The 25203-nt window shown below is 43.8% G+C and overlaps 1 protein-coding gene across 11 annotated transcripts in view; it reads right to left on the bottom strand.

Annotated features, from left to right (window-relative positions):
• The window catches only part of NCOA1 (nuclear receptor coactivator 1), a 216641-nt gene that overhangs the window by 6209 nt on the left and 185229 nt on the right, over positions 1-25203 (bottom strand). For all 11 annotated transcript variants that reach the window (XM_055122558.1, XM_055122563.1, XM_055122564.1 and 8 more), the window contains exons 18-22: positions 23250-23351; positions 19873-20275; positions 13425-13596; positions 7224-7407; positions 2334-2423 (exon numbers count right to left, since the gene is read on the bottom strand). In XM_055122558.1, the coding sequence (XP_054978533.1) occupies positions 2334-2423; positions 7224-7407; positions 13425-13596; positions 19873-20275; positions 23250-23351 (951 nt within the window). The remainder of the gene's footprint in view (positions 1-2333; positions 2424-7223; positions 7408-13424; positions 13597-19872; positions 20276-23249; positions 23352-25203) is intronic.

Here is a 25203-nt window from a genome sequence, read left to right as displayed (position 1 = left end):
GCCTTAAGTTTGGAGAGAGCTCATAAGCTGACCTGGAATGTAGGAGGCTGGCTGCATCCCTGGCACTAGATGGCCCCTAGAACATGACTGGGAGAGCGTCTGAGCACTCCCAGGTATAACCCCCCAAACAAAACCACAATCCAAAAAATGGGGTGCTTTACACCAGACCTTAGGTACTTCTGACTTTTTTTTTTTTCTTAATGGGTCACATCTGGTGATGCACAGGGGTTACTCCTGGCTCTGCACTCAAGAATCACCCCTCGCAGTGCTCAGGGGACCATATGGGATGCTGGGAATCGAACCCGGGTTGGCCGCGTGCAAGGCAAACGCCCTACCCGCTGTGCTATTGCTCCAGCCCCCTTAGGTACTTCTGATGCTGGCTCCATATCACAACAAGCAAAGCAAGATGCAACCAAAGGTTAAGATTTCCCAGGTGAGAACAAAGTGAGAACTTAGTGTCTGGTTTTTGCAGTGCCGGGGATCAAATCTAGGGCGTCACGCGTGGAAAGCAAGTGCTCTGCAGCTCAGCTCTATCCCTGCCGTGGGCAGTTTTCACTTTAACTTAAACACTGCACCAGGTCTCAGGAACTCGGACAAACTTGGTCGTTTAATCCTACCAGCTCCTCAGGCTGCCCCTAGCTTTGGAGGTGTGCAACTTGCAAAACCATCTGGTGAAAGAAAACTTTGTTTTCTCCACCTCATGGTCCTCTTGTCGCCTGCTGGATCCAACACTGTCTCTGATGCGCGGACCACGGACGCAGCTCCCACCCCAATCTTCTCCTGTGCTGGCTTCTAGTCCCTTCCTTCCCCCTCCTCCCGGGAGATAAAGCCTCATGCTAGCACTATCCCACTCTTCCCCTGCAGGGCTAAGCCCCTTCATCAAGCCTTCAAGGTCCCTAGAAAGTGCTCCCCCCACCAGTGACTTTGCCAGGTTTAGTTCCTGTGAATTCTTGGTACCACCCTTTATTCTCAGCGGATTTGGCTTCTCAGGTCTCCAGTAAACGAGTCGTGTTTCCATGTCCTCTACCCCTCAGGATCCCACATCACCTCCTCCCCATTCTCCCCCGACCTCCAAGACTACCACCCCGTTCTCCACGCTGCTTTGCTGGCTGTCCTTCCCTGCCCTGTCGCCTAGGAATGCTCTTCTGAAAGTGCGCCTTCTAGAACAAAGGTAGAACCACTAGGACGGATCTGTTCCTCTCAGCTGTGACTCCTGGTTTTGAAGTACTCGCGACACTAGGTTGGCCTTCTCGAACAATCTGACACTGTGCACGGGAGGACGGGGCTGATCTCTCAGTAGGTCCTAGGGAGTGTGCTAGAAGGAGCCTGAATCTGGTGTTGGAGAAACTTAGGTTTGAGCCTGAGCTCTGCCATGTTCTAGGTCTGAAAATTACGCAGGCAGTTTAACCTCCTCAGGTTCAGTTCTTTCATCTGTGGGGGGAAAAATGGATAACACTACCTGCTTCTAGTGCTGGAGGGAGGCCTAAGTGAGATAGGACAGGTCATGCCTTAGCAAATTCTTAAGCATTTCACAAATCAAGCTTCCTTTGCTCATTTCCTCCGGGTTTCGATGTCTCAAATGTCTGTCTCTATTTAAGAAAAACGTCTGTATTAATTAATATTTATTAGGACACTAAAGACTAAACCAGAGCTGAGTAGATAGAACAAGGGTTAAGGTGCTTGCCCAGCACGAGGCCAACCCCAGTTAAATCCCCAGCACCTCACGGAGCCTGGGACACCACAGGGGGGAGAAGAGAGCAGGGGGTAACTCAGAGCACTGCCAGGAGTGCCCCAATTCCCCACCTAGACCACCCAAAATAGAGATTAAACCAGAAGCGGATTAAACCTGCAGAGTGTCTAGGCTCGGGAGAATGTAGGCATCTGACACATTTTGGTAGCTGTGCTGTTTCGAAACGACCATTGTCCAGGAGCCGGCGGGCACACAGCGGGTGTTGTGCTTGGGGTGAACTCACCGGGGGATTGGGAGGGACACTGTTCACAGGCGGGGCTGAGTTCTGTGTTTGGTTATGATTAGTGGCCACTAACTATGATCTCTTTAGCCCGTTTGAAGCCTGGGTTGAATCTGGAATCTGGTCTCATTTCACCCTCTCAACAGTCCTACCGGAAGTAGTTTGTTAGTTCTGTTGGTTATTCAGCAGCTCGGGGAACTTCCCTGAGGGGCCCAGGATGACACAGCTAAGAAGAGTGGAGCCAGGACTCATCCCCAGGCCGACGCCCGAGGTCAGGCTTCTCAAAAGCACCATTCCACACACACAATCCTTCTGCATCTAGAAGCGTCTGACAGCTCTGATCTTTGGACTTTTCTTACTGACCTGGGTTCCGTCTGCTTCCGTTTTGAGAAGGTCAGTGGATGAGAGCTGGTTGCAGTAGAGGCCGGTGTGTCTCAGCGCTGGATCATTGATCTATCAAAGGTAAATACAAGAACGAATTACGAGCTAGCTGTTTAAATTGAAGATGAACTTCTTTAATGAAAAACAATCTCAGAAACCTGCAGAAAAAGCGAAGGAGGTGAAAGGAGAAGTGCAAGGCACGGCAGTGCACCGTGACCTAGCGGGCAGTGAGGACTGGGCCCTCCTCACTGGGCGGCAGACAGCAGCGGGGGGTGTTAGAACCACTGAGGTCAGGCGTGTTTTGTTTCTCCACCCGAGTGCTTGCTGTGAGAGCGTGTTCAGTTTGTGAAAGTTCACTGAGAGCTATGTCCTATGTATTGGGATACACAGCAAGAGCCAACAAAAAGTTAATTCACAGATACCCAGTAAGTTAATGAGTGAAAGACCTCTGCTTTTGGTCAAGATTCAGTAACAGGAATTAGATTATCCTCTACCTAAGTCAACCGAAAAACTGGGCAAAATATGTGAAACGAAGATCCTCAAGGCACTAGACAAATTGAGGAGAATGATGCTGAAATGCTTAAAAGTCTGGAGCATGAACTCAAAGGAGTGGCGCTGAGGACAGTCCTGTGCAGGCCTGGGTTCCGTCGCTGGCACCTCACAGCCTCCAGAGTGTCCCTGAGTGAAGCCCTGCTAGGGAGGCGCTGCTGTGGAGCTGCCCAACCCCCCAAAAAAAGTTAGGAAAACAATGAGGGGAGTCCTATGGCAGCCTGGACCCACCGCCTGCAGAGAACGTGCAGGCTGCAGCACGGGGACAGGAGGCACACGCAGAGCCTGGCAGCGTGTATGATGAGGGCAGAAGTCTCAGACGGCCAAGGCTACTGGACTTCATAAGGCAGAACGTCAGAGGACAGAGGAGAGAGAGCAATACTGAGAGAAGGTTCCAGAGCAGCACAGAAGGTCCCCTCCAGCCACAGGCTGCTCAGGAACCCTCCAAACCAGAGGACAGAGTCACCTGAGAAGATGTACATGGAATAACTCCCTAAGGTCACACGGAGCTGGCCACAAGCACCGATCCCAGTACCAGAGGGAAACACCACGGGGCACTAGGGGTGGGCTGGGACGGCTCCAGAGGAGGGGACACTGGCTGGTCCCGGCAGAACACAGCTCTGGTCTCATTTCCAGGGCAAAGCTCAAGAATACTTATAGGAGTATAAACAAGATAAAATCTACATGCCGGCCCTCTAATAAAATATCATCAGGCACATAAATTAGCTGAAAAATATGATTCCTACTAAAAAGCCAATCAACTGACCCCAACCTGAAGTGACGTAGATGGTAGGTACGATAGGCAAGCACGATGAGATGATTGTTCCACTAACTGAATTCTGTATGTTCGAGAAGATAGGGGGCAGCTAGGTTAGTGAGAGAAGGAAGACAGAAGAAAAGGTCTATACTGAGCTTCTAGACACAAAAATAGCAATGACTAAGGTAAAAAACACAATGGATAAAAATGAACAGAGTGACTTGCTTAAACAGTAGCTACAGAAACTATTCAATGACACACACTGGGAAAAAATAATTGACCCTTCACCCCTTCCCCCTACAAACCCCCTAAAATGCAGAGAATGAATGAGTAGTGAGACAACTTTAAGTGGTTTTCTACACATATAAATTGGGATCTCTTCTCTGACCGAGGAGATAAAAGGGGTAATATACAAAAAAAAAAAATTTAAAGAAACAACAGACAATATTTCTCCAAATTTGATACAACTGTAAAGCCATAAATCGAAAAGCTCAGTGAACCTAAAGCACAAGAACCAAAAGGAACAAAATCACATCTATAAATATTAAAATCCAATTACTTTAGATGAATGATAAAGAAAATGATCTTAAAAGCATGCAGAAAGGAAAAAAAAATCAATCACTGGGACTGGAGCAATAGGACATGGGGTAGGGCGTTTGCCTTGCACTTGGCCGAACCAGGTTTGATCCCAGGTTCGATCCCCAGCACCCCTATGGTCCCCCAAGCACTGCCAGAAGTGATTTCTAAGTGAAGAGCCAGGAATAAGCTTTGAGCACTTCCAGGTATGTCCCCTTCCTCAGCCCCTCCCCAAATCAATCATGCATTGAGGAACAAAGATTTAAATGACAGCACATATTATAACAGAATTCTGAGGTGGAACAGCAACTTTAAATCCTGAGAGCTGACTGTCAACCTTGAATTCAGGGAAAGGACTTTCAGAGATCAAGATGAAACAAAGACATATGCAGACACAGAAAGAAAATGATGCCAGACCAAAATCTGGATCTGTATTAAACAGATCTACAGAGTATAAATAGATTTAAATTAAAAAAAAAGAAGGGAATTTGGAGAGATAGTACTGGGGTGAAGGCACTTGCCTTTCATGCGGCTGACCCTGGTTCAATCTTTAGTCCCTGAGCACTGTCAGGAGTTGCACCTGAGGACTGCCAGTGTGCCCCAAAAAACCAATATAAAAGAAATAATGAACTGGGGAGAGAGCTCAAGTAATATATTGGTGTTTTTTTGGGGGAGTCACACCCAGCATTGCACAGGGGTTACTCCTGGCTTATGCACTCAGGAGTTACTCCTGGCAGTGCTCGGGGGACCATATGGGATGCTGGGAATTGAATCCGGGTTGGTCGTGTGCAAGGCAACACCCTACCCGCTGTGCTATCACTCCAGTCCCTCAAGTAATATATTGTGGGACTTATAACATGTAGACATAACTATGTACAACAACAATAGCACAAATGGGGAAAAGTGAAAAGAAACTATTCTAAGATTCTAATATACGAGGTGACAGAATTTCACGTGAAGAATGTGTTGAAGATGATACTAGAAATTCTTAAGCAACCACTCAAGTGAGCTAAGGGGCAGAGGAACAGGGGTGAGGTGCTAGCCTTGTACACGGTCCACCTGGGTTTGATCCCTGACACCACACAGAGTCCCCTGAGCCCTGCTGGGAGTGATACCTGAACTCAGAGTCAGGAGTCAGCCCTTAGCACAGCTGACTAAGAGCTAAACGAACAAAAACACCCCCAGAAAACAATAAACAAACCAAAAAAAAAATCCACCCAAAAATGAAAAATAAAAACAAAACCAAAAATCCCTAAGTAAGCTAACCATTCTTTTTTGTGATTGGAGAAGTGGGTGGGCCAGGGATCACTTGCAGTGATATTTGGCCACCAGGTCTGAAATTCAGTGCTAGGGATTGAGGATGTGATGCCAGGGACTCCCTGGTTGCCATGGTGATGCCTGGGGACCTGAGGATCACACCTAGCTGTGCCCAGGGCTTACTCCTGGCTCTGTGCTCTGGGCTGGACACAGACATTGTACTAACAACCGCTGTGCTGTCTTTTCAGTAGTTTTGCAGCCACGTGTGGCAGTTCTCCTGGTGCAATACACAAGGATCACTCTTTACAGTGTTCGGAGACCATATGTGATACCAAGGATCAAACCCTATCTCTGTCTGGTCACAAACGACGGATTTTTAAACCACCATTAAAAGGCAGAGATTGCTGAATTCCATAAAAAAAGTAAAAAGAGAAGTTGATCAGTGTTTTTCCATTTTTAGACTTGCTATAAGTCACGGCTGCATGGCAATGCTTAGTGACCAGAGTCTAGCTTCTGGTTGCTCATAATCAGACAGCAATTACAGGAAGTTATTCTGATGGGCTTCTTAAATATCACTCTGAATTTAGTCATTCTAATTTTTTCTTTAGGGGTCCAGGACACACTATAAACACACATATGGCCACAATCGCTTACAGTAATGTAAACACATACAGCCTACTCGAAACATAAGGTAAATATCCTTTTTTTTTTTTTTAAGGTAAATATCCTTTTGATATGTTAGGCTTTTCAACCTCTAATCCTGACCGGTCATGTCAGGCTATGATGACCAGTCTTGAATATCTTCTCCACCTACCCTTTTTCCTTAGGCAAAATGTCCATGAAGCCTTTCCTGAGCTGATCTCCTTCCTTTTAAATCTTAGTTGTATGTTCCCCTCATCTGATATAAATATGTATGGTCCATCCAAGGGGGTCATATTTTACATAGTTGTTTTCTTTTTGATACTTGGGCTATACCTCGCAGTGCTAAGGACTTACATTTCTGGCTCTTCACTCAGAGGTCATAACTGGCAGGCTCAGGGAACCATATGAGGTACCAGAAATTGAACTCGGGTTGGTTGTATGGAAGGGAAAGGCCTTACTGCTATACTATTGATCCTTTACACAGATCTTACGTCCTGATAGTCAAATAATCTTTTATTCATGTTATATCTCTCCAACTTGCTTGCATGTATCTCCAACAGAGATATCTATTTATTTTTTAAGGTTTTATTTATTATTTTGCTTTTTGGGTCACATCTGGCAATGCTCAGGGGTGACTCCTGGCTCTGCACTCAGGAATTAGACCTGGCATTGCTCAGGGGACTCTACGGAATGCCAAGGATTAAAGCCAGGTCTGCCACGTACAAGGCAAACCCCCTACCTGCTGTACTATCGCTCCATCTTGATATCTTTGTATATAGTAAATACTGAATAAATGTTTATTGACTTGAAAGAGAAAAATGTGTTCAGAATGCAACAGGGTCTGTTTGAAGAGAAGGTAGTAAATGTATCATTTATAAAGAATCCAAAGCAATAAAAAAAATCTCATGAGATTAAATTTTAAAAAGCTCTGTAAAATTTCTCATCTATGTCTTCAGGGACAGTAATGATCCAAAGTAATGGGAAAGAACAAAGAAGTGTCATCATTTTAAACTAGTAACCATCCACATATGTGACTTCCCTTGCGGCGTGGGATGGTGAGGTATGTGCACTGCACCGACTGTACCGCTTACCTGTTCAGGGCACACGGGGTTCATTCCTGGCATCTGCAAAGAGCTCATCTGCATCTGGCCCATCATTGGGTTCATATTCTGAACATTTGTGTTTCCCCCTGCCATGGACACGGTGATGCTCATGTTGTTGTATACTCCGGACTGTGCGGGCGCAGGCTGGTTCTGGACAGCTTGACTGAACACACTGTTAACTCAAAAACAATGCAGATTACATCCACTGATCAGGCACTTTGGGTAATGTGCGTTTACTCTATTGTGTTAAATTCCAAAGAGAGCGTTTTACAGCCTTAAGTCTGTATCTTATTAGAATACATAAATGCGATCTGGTTTACCTGGATTGAGTATAATCCAGATAAATTTCAACCCTGTCCAAGGGGTTTAATAATTAAAAAAGAGTTGATTTTAAGTTACAATTATTTGAATGATGAAAAAAAGTATGTAAAAATTAAAGATAACTGCTTTATTTATTAAACCATTACACATTTATTACACTAATTTATCTTTTTTTAACAAATAATTTATTTTTGTTTTGGGCCATACCCGGCAATGCTCAGGGCTTCTTCCTGCCTCTGTGCTCAGTGATCACTCCTAGGGGTGTTTAGGGGACCATTCTGGGTGTTGGGGATTGAATGTGGGTAGGCAACATGCGAGGCAAGCACCTTACCCACTGTACTGTCTTTTCAGCCTCTATTTTATCTTCTTGACTAGAATATAATTCTAGCAAAGTGCCTGGCACATACAAATATTCACTGAATGATTTAATAAAGTAACCTGACAACTGATCAGGTTCAGATGCTTTTTATTTAGTTTTAACTATGCCAGAGATTTTCATGCTTATTTGGCTCACTGTAAGGCATTCCGCTTTCAAAAAAAAAAAAACCACAAAATCACTCAGTGCTCTAGATTTCTACTTTTTTCCAGCAAAGAAAGCACCCCCAATTGCACTTAAAGTTATTACTGCTCTCTCTAGATCACTGAGGTGATGGAATTAAGGTTATTACTCCTCTCCTCATACTCCCTGGTGGTATCACACACTCTGGGAAATAGTTATCTACATCAGTGTTCTAATGTGTAGTTCAGAGACCATCTGTACAAGAGTGCCCTGGAATGGGTTAAACATTAAGACTCATAGTCCTTAGCCAGCCACAGTGAATGAGCTTTTGGTGGGGTGGGAATGGAAAGCAGCATTTCTATTTATGCAATTTAAAATCTGAGAGGGCCTTTATTCAGTTTTCTAACAGCTTCCTGTCACTTCTCAAAGGTTTCAGCTTCCAGTTGCTTTCAGTGTGCTACAAATTAAAATGCAATTAGATGCTTACAATCTCATGTTTTTATTTCACAAATGATGTTTTTAAGGGCTTCAAAGGTCTCATGTCTGAAGAAAACTTCCTGTCTTTCCAGTAGGCAAAATGCAAGGGCAATTATATTTTTCAGGGGCTTGTTTTACTGACTTTCTTCTCCATGACCTAGTTCCAGACTGTTAAACCAGTTTATTTAGTAGGCAGAACAGTATGGAATAAACTCCAAGTAGATCCAACTCGAAAATTTCTATTTAAACCTCCCCCTGGATTTTCAGTGATACAGATAAATACATCGAAAGATAGCTGTATGAACTGTGTCTTTTGCCAAGTTCTTCAGAACACCAAGTGTTTTATGATTGTCCATCATAAAGCTGCTGGAAAACTTCCACCTATCTGGAATACGGAGAATTTGACATAAACAATTATTCACCTTGTCAGTCAATAACTTATTTATTCCTTGCTAGAGTTTGGGAGGTAAGCGAGATGCACGGACATTTATAGCTTCCAGTAGATTAGGGTAATCACATTAAAATGAACATGCTGAGAAAAATATCTGAAGAAAACACCAAATTTCCTTCATGCTTATAAAATATGCTCACAAATCCTACACCCAGGATGGTCAGTAACCTTTGTGGTCCGTTCATCCCCACACAGGGTATATGCTTGTGAGGCAGAGTGGTCACGATGAGAGGTAAAGATAAGAATCTTAGTTTACTGCCTGTTTTCTAATGAGAACATTTCAGTTTCAACAGTGCTCATTTGTCAACTGATGCGTTCACTGGGGAGGGTACACGAGTAAACGCATCCACAAGCTTCAAGGGCCATGATGATGTCATACCACGTGGAAAGTTTCGGATTTAGTTTCCTTTCAAATTTATATTTGGAACTGTCTTTTAGCTGAAGCTCCTTTAAACTGCCTCTCCCAATCACTCTGTTTTAGCTTCTTTCAACATAGGAAGCAAAACAAGCCCTCCTGCAGTTCGAATTACTGTTCCACATCCTGACATGGACTGTGGGGTTCATTTGCTTCGTAGGCCCAATACAAGACAGGCTCCTCTTTCACCCCACTTTCCCAATTCATCTGCTGGCAGTTATCACCATTTCCTTATGTTAGCACCGGGTTAGCAGGTTAACATTTGGTAGCTCCTAGTCCAGAGGGATGGCTGGGAGAGAACAATGAAGACTTTCCTCTTCAAGTAGATTCCCATAGCTACTAAAAGAAATGAAGAAGTAGGAAGGAACTCCTGGTCACGGAAGTCTCAGAAAGAAAGGGCGAGGGAGCGGTCTTTAACATTCACTTCCCTCATGATTAGTGTGACACGGCAACACTGGGTCTGCTTTCAAGTCACACCAAATCTTTCTCTTGCCACCAAAGTGACAATACCAAGAGAATCATCCAACAGCGTCTCTGAATGCTACTGCATGATTCAATGTAATGATTCTTTGCCTCATGCTTTAATTCTCTTTGATGTATTCTCATCACCAAACAGATTTCCCCACTGTGCTCCACTGAACAGAAGAATAAACAGTCCATGGTCCTAAGATGCATGCACAGCCTCCTTTGACCAATAAGCCATGAGCCAACTGAGCCAAAGAAGCAAGTGTAAGTGTCGGTGTGAAACGCTGGTGATACCTATTTCCTTTCTCAAATGTCTTGGGAAAGTCAAATTTCACATAACCTACTAAGGTACAACAAAAACTTGTCTATATTTGAGTGTGTGTGTGTATGTGTATACACGTGCGCACACGCGTGCGTGGACTGGGAATCAAACTAGGTCTTCAGACATGAGTGATACATACTCTGCCATTAAGCTACACTGCAAACAAGCTCATGTTTGAAAGTGAATTCAAGAAATGACTTGGGAATAGAGAATCTATGCATTTCTTTGTTCAAAAGATGTATATTGTTTCTCTATAATTGAGAATCGACATACAGAAGTAAACCAAGTCCTTGCTCTAACAATCTTATATTCTAGTTGGATTTGGAAGACCAAAAATGAACAGGTTCTAGGTCAACTCTAATAAGCACTATGAAGGGAAGTGATGCTGTTTACAAATGATAGCAAGGGAGGTTTAACATGGCATTTAATATATCTGTCTAATAAGGTGACATTTAGGGAGAGACTTGCAGAGGGAGCAAACCATGTGGCCATTGAGGGAAGAACATTCCGGGCAGAAGGATTGAAAAATGCAAAGGTCCTGAGTTTGCAATGTACTTGGCACAGCTGAGGAACAGAAGAATAAACAGAAGCCAGTGCAGCCAAGGAGTGATGAGAATAGCAGCTGAGGTCAGAGAGATGTCCAAGAGCAGGATTATGTAGGCCCTGTATTGTACTGTGAGTAAGTGGGAGAGTGCTGTTCTGAAAGCTGTCCTCCTGGCTACAATGCAGAGATTAAACTGCAGTGGACTGGGATGGCAGCAAAGAGACAGGAGGTCACACTGGCCCAGGGAAAAGATGATGGTGGCTTGCATGAATGGGTACAAGTGGAATTGGTGAGAAGTGACAGCTGCTGAGAGACTGACATGATTTGCTTGATGTGAGAGAAAAAGAAAAGAATTTGTCTTTGAATAACTGGAAGAATAGACCTATTACTGACATGGGCAAAAAAAGGGAGAGAAGGAGATTTTGGGGTTTTGCCATATTAACTGAAGATGCCTACTAGACTTCTAGTAGTGATGCTGATTGGGCAGTTAAGAATATAGTGATTAGTGGAGAAGTCTGGCCTGGAATTTAAATTCAGGGGTAATACACATAGGCATTTACTGTAATAAGGCTGCAGAAACCATCTAACCATATAACATATAACAACAAGGTCCTAGAATGAGCAGAGGCCTGGAAATAGGGGCCAGAGAGATAAGGAAGATCCTGCAGAAAAACTGAAAGAGAGTCACTATTTTTTTTTTTTTAAGAGAGAGAGCTTTTCCAGAAACCAAATGAAGAGTGAATTTCAAGGAAGAGTAATGGTCAAGGTGAGGAATGGCTCAGCAGCGAAACTCCTGCCTTACAAGCCTGAGGCCGAGAGTTTTGATCCCAGGCACTGCCACACATGCAGGGTGTGATCCTGACATCACTGTGGCTACAATTCCAGGTGCTGCCACCATAGGATGTATGCTATCTTTGGTGCCCCATCACCAAGTATGTGCCAACTCCATAAAAATAAGGGAAAGAGAAATCAAAACATTTGAAAAAAATAAGAATGCGCAAATATGTTAAATATTACTGATGGCCATGGCATCTGGCACGACAGAGGTGATTAATGACCTTGACACAAATAGTTCTGGTGAGTGGTAGGAATGAAAGACAACTGCTCAGTAGGGAACCGGAGGAAAGGAAGCAACACAGCTCTGCAAGAAAAGGGCTGCAAAGGGGTGCGACATGCTTTTTTTTTTTGCTTTTTGGGTCACACCTGGCGATGCACAGGGGTTACTCCTGGCTCTGCACTCAGGAATTACCCCTGGCCGTGCTCAGGGGACCATATGGGATGCTGGGATTTGAATCCGGGTCGGCCGCGTGCAAGGCAAACGCCCTACCCGCTGTGCTACCTCTCCAGCCCCAAAGGGGTGCGACATGTTAACATGTCGGCGCTTTATAAGATCACACTGAGACTGAGGTCACGCTGCTGTAGCTCTGGAGCAGGCGTTCAGCTGGATTTCATAAGAATTAGTTGAGATTTTTGTTTGTTTTGGGGTCACATCTGATAGTGCTAAGGAGCTACTCTGGCCCTGCTGTTTGGCGGAGTGTCACAGCCATGGTGCTTGTGGAACCATGTGGGGTACGGGATGGTACCTGGGCTCCCTCCATGAAAAGCACGAGCACCAATCCTTTGTGCTTCTCCCCAGCTCTAGTTTGGATTTTTTAGGGGTGGAGAGAGGTGCTAGGCATCAGAGCCAGGGTCTCATGCATGCAAGGCATGTGCTTTACCCCTGAGTTACAACTCCAGCCCCTAGGGGGTATTCTGGGAGGTGCAACAAAGGGAGAGAGCTGGGCAAGGGAACACAGTACTCCTGGAAGGGGCAACTACAGTGATATGTCAGGGGATGGAAGTGACTTCAGGAAGCTGCAATCAAAGAACATTAAGGAAACTCAATTCTTCTTGCATTACATTATCAATTCCTCTTCTATCTAATTTACACACAATCTGCATTGAGAGCTACACAGTTTTCAACAGAAAGATTTCCTCTCTCACCTTTGAATGAACTTTAAGAGACTATGGTCTTAAGTTTTCAACTTTAACTGCCTTACTTATTATGTTGTCAGATCAAACGGCTTCCCTGTCATTAGAACCAAGACAAAACCAAATTAAACCTTTATAAAGCTCAAGTGATGTGTGAAAAGTTCAGCAGTCAGAATGGGGGGGGGAAGAGAATTACTTTTGGGAGGTAATTCTGAGCAAAATGGGCACGATGAGGCCACTGAAAATCGAGAGATTCAAAGCTGGATCAGGCAGACTGACCTGAGAAGCCTTAATAACCTTTGCAGTTCCTAAGAATTCTTTCAAAGATACTTTAGAGAGTAAAAAATGTGTGCCACTATTGTACTCTGCTGAACTCTAATGCCTGCCACTTTACTTTAGATTTTTAAGGCTTTCTATAAAGAAAGACAAAAAATATCCATTTTTCTGTCTGTCATTCATAGTAATGAATCATATTCTTCAGGTGTGCTGGGGGACAATGAAAAGGTGGACAGCTTTAAACCATTTCACTGTTCATACATAAATTTACTTTCATGACTTAAAACTTAAAATTTTCTTAGTTGTTATTTTTCTTTGCTGGTAACATAAAATTTAGTTCTCTAAGTGTGCAAACAGCCAACAATACGTGAAGAACGAGAAGGCACTAACGTGCTATAAAGTAGCCGAGACAACACAGATCAACCAAAAAAGTACCCAGCCCCCTTACTTGTTTCCCATCGCTCCCTGCTGCCAGGCCTTCATCTCTGGTGACTGGTACCCAGAAGTGGGCTGAGTTTGCTGGAGCAGAGAGCTCTGAGGAGGAGGGATTGGCATCGGCACCATGGAGTTCCCAGGGCTTAGAGATGGAGCAAAGTTGGCTTCACCTTGGGGAACCATTCCTGCAAATTGACACAAAATCATTTACATACTATACACTATACACAATACACTTATTTACTCTTTGCTTTTGACCTGGGAGACCAGGTGTTGGTTATCAAACCGGGGGTTCCCACATGAAAAGCAGACTCCAGTTCTTTGAGCCCATCTCCTTGGCCCCTAGACTATAAACATATACTAACACCATGAAAGAAAAAACTCCACACAACAATCTAATCATAAAATCTTTACAAATATCCTCATCAACAGTAAAGGGAATAATAAACTTCAGTCTCTAAAAAATAGGAGGAAATTTCAGTACAAAAAATAGGTCAATAAACATATGAAATAAATTTGGAAGAATACTTTTTCTTTGTGTGTGTGGGGTCATAACCAGATATGCTCAAGGCTTACTCCTGACTACGTTCTGGGATCACTTCTGGCAGGGCTCAGGGGACCAAATGCTGTGTCAGGGATCAAACCCGGTCAACTACAGGTAAAGCAAGTACCAAATCTCTGTCACTTAGAGAATTCTTTCAAATCAATAGGATGTGAATTTGGGCACCAGAATTATGAACAATTTTATTGTTCTGTTCTTTGTTGCTTACATAAAATCATTTTTTTTGCTTTGGAGCCATACCCTGTGGTACATAAGGCTAACTCCTGGTTTCAGGCTCAGGGAACTGTGTTTGGTGCCGGGGATTGAGTCTGGGTGAGCTGCACACAGGAATGTCCCTTCGCCTCTTGTACTTCCTTCTCTGGTCCCCTAGTTAAAATCCCTTGAGTCTCTGACTTCTACCTCTCATCTCTGGCAAGCACTCAGCTGCTTTTCTGCTTTTCTGTCTCCATAATCACACTCCCTGCCATTTTTTTTTTTTTGAAATTGAACACACACGGTCTTCTTTGGCATTTTTTCACTTAAAGGTTTTTAGTCACAACCATTTTGCTGTCAACTTTCTCTCTTTTTTTTTTTTTTCCATTTTTTCCTGGCTTTTGGGCTGAGGGCTGATTCTATCCTGCATTTAGGGATCACTTTGGGCAGTGCTCAGGGGAATATATGGGGTGCTGGGAATTGCAACCTGTTTGAACATGTGCAAGACAAGAGCCCTAACTGCTGTACTCTCACACCCACCTAACTCTTGTTTCTTTATATCTTAGATAATGATTATCAGTGGCCATTGTGTTGAAAATCAACTGACCATAAAAATAAGGTTTAATTTTACACTTCATTCCGTTGATAGGATCTATGTCCATACTCACATTGATGGCACACTGTTTTGACCATAGTTAAGTTCATGGCTTTTAGCTGGGCTGGAGTGAGAGTGCAGTGGGGAAGGTGCTTGCTCTGCACATGGCCGGCCCGTGTCTGACCCCTGGAGCCTCATATGGTCTCTGAGCCTGCCAGGAGTGATCCCTGAAATCAGGAATAAGTCAATGGCTCCCAAATAAAGAAAATTTCTTTGAAATACTTTTTTCTTTTTTGAGTTCTTAGGTTACATGGTAACAGGTAAGCTGGGTCTTGTGCCTACAGAGACAAGAACAGGCTTTCGTCTAGGGCTTTTATTTTGCCCTTCCTATTGAGGCAACATTCCTTCTGAGTAGTCTACTTGACAGCCTAAGTTTATTTTTTCTTCTTCTTTTTTTCTTGCTTTTGGGGTCACACCGGGTGATGCACAGGAGTTATTACTGGCTCATACACTCAGGAATTACTCCTGGCAGTGCTTAGGGGACCATATGGGATGCTGGGAATCGAACCTGGGTCGGCTGCATGCAAGACAAATGCCCTAACCTCTGTGCTATCATTCCAGCCCCAACAGCTTAAGTTTTAAAAGGTTTTTTATTCTGGCTGGTGTCAGATGAAGTAGTCTGGTGTGAATTTTTAATCATTATTTTCCCTCTAATCTTTTCAGCTGGCTTTCCTAGGCCTGGGCCTGAGTGTCTGCACACATGTTCTCTGTGTCTGTCTTCGTCTCCCTGACCCTCTTCCCTGGGACCATCAGCTATCCTGGCGGTTCAGGATTCCAGACTCCAGGGATGAACTCAGGAACCCCCTGGGTCCTGTTGGCTCCTCATCCCTGAAGCATCACCTGGACAATTTTGAGAACTGCTGTCTATTGTGTTTAAAAATTTGGGGTGGGGGTCAGCTTAAGTAACTGAACCCAGTTCAGTAGCTAGTTCACTAGTGCACTGTGACCCTTAACAATATTTGTCTGCTTCTAATTTGGGTGAGGGCATCTCTCAACCAGTGCTCATGAAACCCTGAATGTAGGATATACAAAGAATACAGGATATACAAAGGCCGTGAAGTAAAAGAGCAAAGTATGTATTCTGCCTTGGAATTAGAGAAGTTTCTTGGAGTTGGAATATGGAGATATTGAGAGAAGATGAAGTGGAATTGGTGAGTCTAGTTTTGGACAAGTTGAGTTTGGAGTATTGATGGAAAATTCAAGCATGTGTGTCCAGCAGGCAGCTCTACCCAGGAGCCAAGAGCTATGGGTTAGAGATGGACAGCAGAGTTACTGACCTAGGGAGGTCACTGACAAGCTCAGTAGACATAACTCAGATGTTTACTGTAGTGCTACAAAGAAGCACTTGGAATGGACTTTGAGGAATTCATGATGTGGGTTCCCTCATTATTCACTTCGACCACAGAACAAAATAAAAGATTGACACTTCATTCTGTTCTTGTGCACTTTTCATTATGGCATGACAGTCTAAAAATTTTTCTGTCTATAGAAATAAAAGGCAATAACATTCTCTGCTATTATTCTTCATCTACTTGGGAGCTTATGTATTCCTCCATCTACTTTTATATTCCTTCATCTACTTTGGGGCTATATTAACTTGAGATATACCAAAGTAAAGGACCAAAGCAAAGCTAATGTATGCATCCTTTGGCTTTATTCTCATCAATTAACAGATATCAGCAAACACTTTCTGCCAAGGGTCAGGTTTCAGCAAGCTTCCATTCTGTATAGGTTATAGAGTGGGGTTTGTTTTTGTTTTGGGGCCACCCTCAAGCAGTGCTCACTCAGGGATTACTCCTGGGTCTCTGCTCAGGGTACAGGAGACTATATGAGGTGCTGGGGATCAACCCAGGTTAGCCGAGTGCAAGGCAAGAGCCTTACCTGCTGTATTCTCTTTTCAGCCCCAATCACATGTTTTTTTGAAACGGCTAAACTCTGTTGTGTGAAACCAGGCAAAGATGATATTTAAACAAATGAGTATGATTGTTATTTACAAAAACATGTGGTGATTTGTTCTTTTGTTTTGAATGCCTGATTTGAAAAGGTCAAATTTTTCCTACAATGTGCATTTGCATCAAAACCTTGTATTGGACACCTTCTTCCAGGTTGCTGGTCATATTGGAATGAGTCTGTGACATGAAACCCTGGAAGAAATAAAAAATACTGTCTCTTTCAATGCCGGGGTGTTCAAAAAACAAATTTCGACCTACTCTTTTGAAGCAGCAGATGGAAGATCCGAGGGTGCAGCCATTTCGTTGCAGCCTCTCACTGAATGAAAGGACGACTCTCTCCAATGCACCCCGCTTTTTAAATTTTGTTTGATGAATGCTGACTTGATCGAATAAAAGTTCTTATGTCGTGAAAATTTTGCCAATTGCAAGAAAAATCTAGATATCAGAGACAGAACATTTGGGGGGGGGGGGGTGGCACACCTGGCTTTCCTGCCAGCTCAGAGGAAACTCTGCCCCTTAGCGTCTCAACACTGTGCATCAAGGAGCACCCACGGAGCTGCAGGGGAGCTCGTCACCAGAATCAGAAGCACTGCCTTTCCAGGGGGGACCTGACAGGGAATGGGAGCAGAACAGGGAGTTTTCCTTTCTTGGCGTTTCTGCGAAGGGCCGTCAGAGGCATGACTGGAAATGGATAGAAATCCTATTTTTACTTTTTTTTTTAAAAGAGGAATCCTCGAGGAGTTAATATTTGGCTTTCTGTTAGGTAGGTGTCCCCCCCCCCCCCCCCGTGAATGAGATAAATCCCTTAATTTATCTGCAGCAGGATCATGGATGCTGCTAGGAACGGGTCTGCTGCTCTGGCGAAGCTGGCACTTTGGAAGAGGCACGAGGAAACAGAAAACAATATGTCCTTGATTGCTGGTACAAGTTCTTCTATAGGGTAAAGTGAAAAGACCTTGTTAAAGATGTTTTCCTTCTGTATGCACGCACACACAGAGTGTAAGACACATGGAAATACAAGTCGTTTGAAGGCCACTCCTGTTCAGACAATCTAACTAAATGACGACTTTCTAATGCTTTTCTGGCTCACAGAGATGGTGTAGAGATAAAAGCCTGCCAGAAAGGCTCATTGTCTTGAGGACAAAGAAACTGATGTGGCATAATTTTGATTAAAATGCTTAGAGAATTCTGGTGCAAGCTGACACAACTCTCTCTAGATACTTAATTTAATAGTCAAAGGATTCTAGCACTCATTGCCGTCAGAATGAAAGTCTAAATTGATTTAGCCGTCAAAGTTGATAAGCATATTGCCATGTCAAAAATCTCTACATTACTTCATTTTATTCAAGTCGAATAACTGTCTTCTCATTGAAATTCATTCTTAAGCAAGCTTAAATTTACCTTTTCTTTCACTTATGAAATCAAGGTATTTATTTCAGTCTGTCCTCATGAATCTGCCATTAACTTTGTATCAAAGTTTGATTAAACGTGGTGGAGAAATCATGTGTGCTTTATTGCTACTACGGATTAGAATCTCCAGGTGTGAGAAGATATCATTATTGAGGAATAGAGAACGGAAGAACAGGGAAAATGAAAGGATGAAAAATAAAAAACCCTCTGGAAGTCCCAAAACTGACTCATAAAGCAGGGACAAAGCATATCCCTCGGGGCAGCATGGAGTGGGGACATTAAGGGTGTACCTTGTTAAGAGCGATGGTTCTTTCTTTTTTTTTTTTTTTGCTTTTTGGGTCACACCCGGCGATGCACAGGGGTTACTCCTGGTACTACACTCAGGAATTACTCCTGGCGGTGCTCAGGGGACCATATGGGATGCTGGGATTCGAACCTGGGTCGGCCTTGTGCAAGGCAAACGCCCTACCCGATGTGCTATCGCTCCAGCCCCGAAGAGCGATGATTCTTATATAAACTTAGCAAAGCCTTCAGCAGAGTGGAAAAACTGTAGGCTAAATTTGAGTTAATGTTCTTATAAGCATTGTCTAAAGAAGACTCATTAGTTTTTTATACAAATTCATGATAAAAAGGAATAAGAGAATACACTTTGAAGCAAAACGTTAAAAACTGTAGAGCCAGGGGTCAAAGAGATAGCAAAAGGGGGTGGAGTGCAAACCTCGCCAATGTGAGGCCCCAAGTTCCACCCCCAGAGACACAATGCACCCCAGGCACCTCTGGGTGGAGTCCTGAATCCTGGTGGCGCCCAGTTTGTGGGACAAGGCATCACCAGGCCTGAGCACCTACCTGTTGGCTTGGCACTGTTGCACTGAGCACAGCTGAGTCAGCCCTGGGCTCCTGAGCCTGGCCCTGGGGGTGCCCCCCAAAAAAAGTTTAGAGTCTGACAAGAGTTTCATGGATCCTTCCTCTAAATTTATCATCTTAGCTATCAATGAGAGCTAAATCTAAAGCAGGTTTTGCACGCAGGAGGCTGGCACCACAGGGTGCCCTGAGCACTAGCAGGAGAGGACCCTGGGTCGTCCAGGAGTACTGTGGTGTGATCACAACACCCCCACTGTTAAGCACCACTGGGTGTAACTATTCCCCCCAATACCCAATAAAAAAAAAAGAGTCACACCCCCAAAAACCAAAACCAAAACAAAACTTGGGGCCAGAGAAAGGAGTACAACAGGTAGAGTGGTTGCCTTGCACGTGGCCCCTCTGGGTTCAATCCTGGTAGCCCATATGGTCCCCCAAGTCTTGCCAGCGTGTGATCCCCGAACAGAGAGGCAGGGGTAAGCCCTGTCTCTCCATATCATAATCACTTGATATTGTCCCCAAACCAAATGCGAGCACACACACACACACACACACACACACACACACACACACACACACACACACACACACACACACACAAAACCCCCCCAAAAAAACCAACCAACCCTCCAAAGACAAAGACTAACTAAATCTCAACACGTTCAACCATTTAGTGGTGACAAGTGAGTCTGGAGCCTGGCTCTGCTAATTCTCACATCAGCTTCTTTCTTGTTCAGACCCAGGCCTCAAAGTCAGTGAACCGCAATGCACACGAGAGGGCCTGCGCCCGCCCGCAGCGCCTGTACACGCCAGGTCAAGTGGGTCCTCGTACCTGATCCGGGGTACTGGAAGACGTTCTGCTGCATCTGCGGGCTCATCCCAGTGCCAAACTGTCCTCCCATGCTGCCTGCCATGCCTCTGTTGACCATGCTGTTGCGGTTGGCCAAGGCTGCCTCGGGGTTGGCCGCCAGCTGTGAGAATGGGCTGGTAGACGCAGGGGGCGTTCCTGGGTTGGTACCATAGTTCGGTGGGTAGGGGAACTGCTGAGGGGCACCCTGAGGCAGACGGGGGTTCCCCATTTGAACTGGCAGTCCAGATGTGGGAGGCAGGTTGTTCCCAAAGCTCTGCTGTCTCATGAGCATGGCCCTCTGCTGCTGGATCAGCTGCCTCTGCCGGTGCTGCTGACTGTACAGCTCCCGCTGGCGCTGGGCCAGCATCTGGGCATTCAGCGGCGGCTGCAAGGGAAGGGGAAAAAAAGGCCCTTGCTTATTCATATTATTATAAGAACGCCTGGTCTTAGGACATTTCCAGGAGAAAGCCTCGTAGCTGGGGGCAACAGAGGCTGTAGCAATGATCAGTGTGCCAGGGGTACCGGAACAGGAAGGAACAGAAACCTCAAACAATAATCACGGACAAGGTGAATGAAGCACAGAAACCTCAAACAATAATCACGGACAAGGTGAATGAAGCACATCTGACAGACGAAAAGTAGTGGAGAAATGCTAAAACAATAGCTGTCACAAGTGCCGGTTAAGTTCAAATTCTTGATTAAAAGTCACATATAACTAACTTAAAAAAGCCACAGAGTATATATTTTTATTAGTATTGACAAACATGCCATGAAAACTTCCAATGCTTACATGAAAACCATGGAAAAGAATGTGCCTGATAATTTCTCTCATCATTTCTAAGCTTCTTTCTCATTTCCAAAAGCTGGTTGTGTTTTTACTATAGAGAAACCTGCTTTCCCCTTTTCTTACTGAGGTAATTTATTCTCCTTTATAAATATGAATGAAATATGAATGATTATAGGTGATTTAAGTTTTCCACATTACACTTTCCTGTAGTTTCCAAATTATGTATAATGAAAACGCACTACCTTTATACTGAGTAGACAACAACCTGCAAATACCACTGTTAAAAAGAGGAATTAGAAATTGAGAATCTAATACCAAATTATCTGAAAAGAAAATTAGCAATAAAATAATAAGCAAGTAGAAAAGATTATTTTATATCATTGTTGTAGTCGATTCTAGGCATCAGAGTAGGTTTTACTTTTTCCAGTGGGGTAGGGGGAAGCATCCTTCAGCAGACAACCAGCGTGTCATCTTGTGCTGTGTGTGGGGGGGGTGGTGGGGGGCGGGGTGGAGGCAAGGCATGAGGTACCAGAATAGAACTCAGGGCATCCCCATGCACAAACCACAGTAACCTTTTAGCTATTGCCCATGCCCTGGAGTATGCACTTGATATATAATATGGAAGGGAGAAGAAGTGACAAATTTAGGTTGAAATCACTTTTTGTGCTAACTTTCAAAGCAACATGGTGTATATCACTTCATATTGAGGATCTGATTAATACAGCTCCACTAAATTAAAGTATACTTGCATGACGGGGATTGAGTTCAATGGGAGAGTTTGCTCACTCTTGCTTTGCATGTGTGAGGCCCTGTGTAATTAATTACCTCCCGACATAGCAAATTATACTTGCAATTGAGGGGGTGGTATTGGGCCACCCCCGTGGTGCTCAGGGTTTACTCCTGGTTCTGTGCAATGGGATGCTCGGGAGATCACATCAGGAGACCACAGGTGGTGCTGGGGATCAAACTGGAATCAGTTAAGTGCAGGCAAGCACCTTAACCTCTGTATTAGCTTTCCAGCCCCTACACTAGCAATTTAGATGTGTCCAATCTAGAAGAAATGGTGACATACATTGATTCCAAAAGTGAGGATATCATTTCCTTATATTTTACCCTTAAAAAGAGTGGGAAGAGCTAACCACTGAGGAGATCTGTAAGACAGAGAAACTGGAGTCTGTTATCAACGAGGATGGTAATATTTGTTGCAAATGGTGGTTCTGTCAACATTAATCTGTCACCCTGAGGTTAGTGTTGATTATTTGCCCCAAGTCGGTTTAGGTCCATCTTAAGAGAAAAGAGGAGTTTCGTTTGAATTATCTCCCAAATGTTTGCGTCAACTTGGTTGACACATACAAGCGGTTGAAGCAGGCTTGCTCTTCAAGCCTATATCCTCTTGAACATGCACCCCCGCTAGTCCGTTTCTTTTGCTGCCTGTGGTTTTTTTTTTTTTTTTTTTTTTTTTTTGCTTTTTGGGTCACACCTGGCGATGCACAGAGGTTACTCCTGGCTCTGCACTCAGGAATTACCCCTGGCAGTGCTCGGGGACCATATGGGATGCTGGGATTCGAACCTGGGTTGGCCGCGTGCAAGGCAAACGCCCTACCCGCTGTGCTATTGCTCCAGCCCCTGCCTGTGTTCTTTTAAACGCATCTCCCCCCTTTCCTTTTTTCACATCTAAGTAAGTTCAATAAAAAACTACCTTCCTTCACTTGAAAAAAAAAGTTGAAGTAAAGGCATTTAAGTATGTATGATATGGAGGAGTTAAGCAGAGACTATAAACAGAGAAGAAAACCCATGTGGTAGAATTCGACTGGACTTTTTCCAATCTTTATTTCATTATTTAAATGATGTGTGGAAGTTAAGTAAGGAGTGAATAGTAGGTAACACTTAGAAGGGGACCGAGTTCCTTTTGTTTAAAGTTCCAGTTTAACTGGCTCTAGGTTCGTATATCACTGTCATCCCGTTGCTCATCGATTTGTTCGAGCGGGCACCAGTAACGTCTCTCATTGTGAGACCTGTTGTTACTGTTTTTGGCATATCCAATACGCCATGGGTAGCTTGCCATGCTCTACCGTGCGGGCGAGATACTCTTGATAGCTTGCCAGGCTCTCCAAGAGGGGCGGAGGAATCAAACACAGGTTGGTCGAGTTAAAGGCGAACACCCTACCGCTGTGCTATCGCTCCAGCCATGGTTCGTACGTATTTATTTAAAATAAAAAACATAAAATCAGATGCTCAGACTGAACAAAGAACACAAGACAGGTAAGGAAATTTCATACTGAGGCTGGGTTTTAATCAGATTTCAGGTACCATTCACCCAGTTTCCAATCCTAGCTTCTAATTACAACCTAAGTGTTTTCTCCTCAGTCATCTAGTATGTAATAGCAGTGATGACAGTATCAGCAAGACCCCGTAGCTTTAGATGAAATATCAGTAAATAGATTGCAAATACACTTTAGAAGAAAACTACACACCAAATGAAAGATCAGCTCACAGATTATTTAAAAGACACTTAGCATTTTAATAAACAGGTTCTGGGATAGAGTATTAACAAGGTTTGGATTTCCGTTACCTGAGGTGTAATTTGCTGTTGCATGCCTGATCTCATATTGATCCCAACAGGAGCAGTTGCTGCAAACTGGTTCAAGATAGCTTGCCGATTCTGGTGTATCAACTAGAGAAAAATGGAAACGATAGTATAGTTCATAGATATATGAAACATGGACTTTCAGAGAAACATTAGCAGTTTAAAAATAAAACTGTGGGGCTGGAAAGATAGTACAACAGGTAAGGATCTTATCTTGCACACGGCTTATCTAGGTTTGATCCTGGGCAACTTATAGATGTGGTACCCCCAAGCCCTGCCAGGAGTGATCCCTGAGTGCAGAGCCAGGAGTAATCCCTGAGCACTGCCAAGAGTGACTCCAAAATAAAAACAAATATAAGAAGAAAGTGTGGGCCAGTGCAATAGTACAGCAGGTAGGGTGCCTGCCTTACACATGGCTGAGCTGGATTTGATCCCTGGTACCCTATATGGTCTCCCTGAACCTGCCAGGAGTGATCCCTGAGAGTAGAGCCAGGAGAAAGCCCTGAGCACCACTGGGTGCAGCTCGAAAAAAACAAAAACCAATACCTGCCCCCACAACAAAAAACAAAGTGTGGAAAGATATCCTCCATCTTTATTTGTTGGCAATTAAAAAAAAAATTAATCAATTTTTTTACTGCCTATAGAACAGTGAATACAGTGAATAGAGTATTTTAAAAGGCAGAACATTTACTGATATACATATATGTGTATCTTTACACAACTGTATATACAGAAGTGAAAAGAAACATCAGCCTAGGTCTTAAACTATTGTGAATGAGAATATATAATAATAACACATTTTATACAGGTCTAGAAAAGATAAATGGAAAATTTGATGCATTTCAAATTTGCAGGGTCCCTATTTGATGGATACATATTTGGAGAAGACCCAATGTGATTTCATTAGCTAGAGAGAATTATGTAAGAAGCAAATGGTCTGAGAAAATGGACTATTTATTTAATGAGAAGAAGTAATTACTTTAGACCAGCATTTCCCAAATTGGTGTTCTAAAGAACATTGTTCTGCAGGATATTAATAGATGTGCCAGGAAAATAGCATGCTGTGCTGTATTAAGTATTGGAAATGATGGGTTACACAAGGTGAAACAGATTTCTTTATTGCAGCGATTCTATGCATCTTTAATTGGTCAAAGTACAAGAAGGCGGTATACTATGCAATGTACTGGTTGCAAACCTTTTTTGCTTACATATAGTCATTGCCCACTTTTCTCCTCTGTGACTTCATTATGGAAGGCTAGTTTGTAAGATTCTGCCTATGTTAGGGCTACAGATCATCCACATGCTTTAACTTCTTCAGTCAATAAAATAAGCATCTTTGGGGCCAGGAAGATAGATAGGGATCAGAGGTTTGACCCCTGCTTAGGCTCTGGTTTGACCCCGCCACCCCATACCCACCCCCAAGGACCACATGGCCTGCCCAAGCATCACCCAGTAGCACTGGGGGCCCCTTAGCACTGTGGGGTTTGAGCAGCATCATGTCCTTGGGCCCGAGCATTGAACTGTCTGGCCCTGTGGCTAAGTATTGATAAGAGTCCCCTGAACCACCACTCCCTGCTTTTCCCCCAGCCCCCGGCGCGCCCAAAGCACTCCAAACCAATCATCCTTAGAAGTGATACTTCTTGATATAAAATCTGTAGCTTTTCAAATTTCCTTTTCATTTTGAGGCCACACCTGGGGGTGCCAGCTCTGTGGTTGGAGGCCACATTCTGGGCATCCATGCTGGGCCTGATCACGAGCTCAGACCACTCAGTGGTCTCTCTGGCCCTAAAATTGCTCAATACCTGAATAAACTGTTCTCAGAGATAATAATGCAAGTAATATAAATGTTATTTTATTTATATAACTTGTAAAATAAATTGATGGTAATGACAGCAAAATTTTTTGTATCCATATACTATTTAATATAAATTAATATATA

This window comes from Sorex araneus, chromosome X (assembly GCF_027595985.1).
Source record: "Sorex araneus isolate mSorAra2 chromosome X, mSorAra2.pri, whole genome shotgun sequence".
Taxonomy (NCBI): domain Eukaryota; kingdom Metazoa; phylum Chordata; class Mammalia; order Eulipotyphla; family Soricidae; genus Sorex; species Sorex araneus.
The sequence above is the reverse complement of the archived record's forward strand: the minus strand, read 5'-3'. Positions and strand labels throughout refer to the sequence as shown.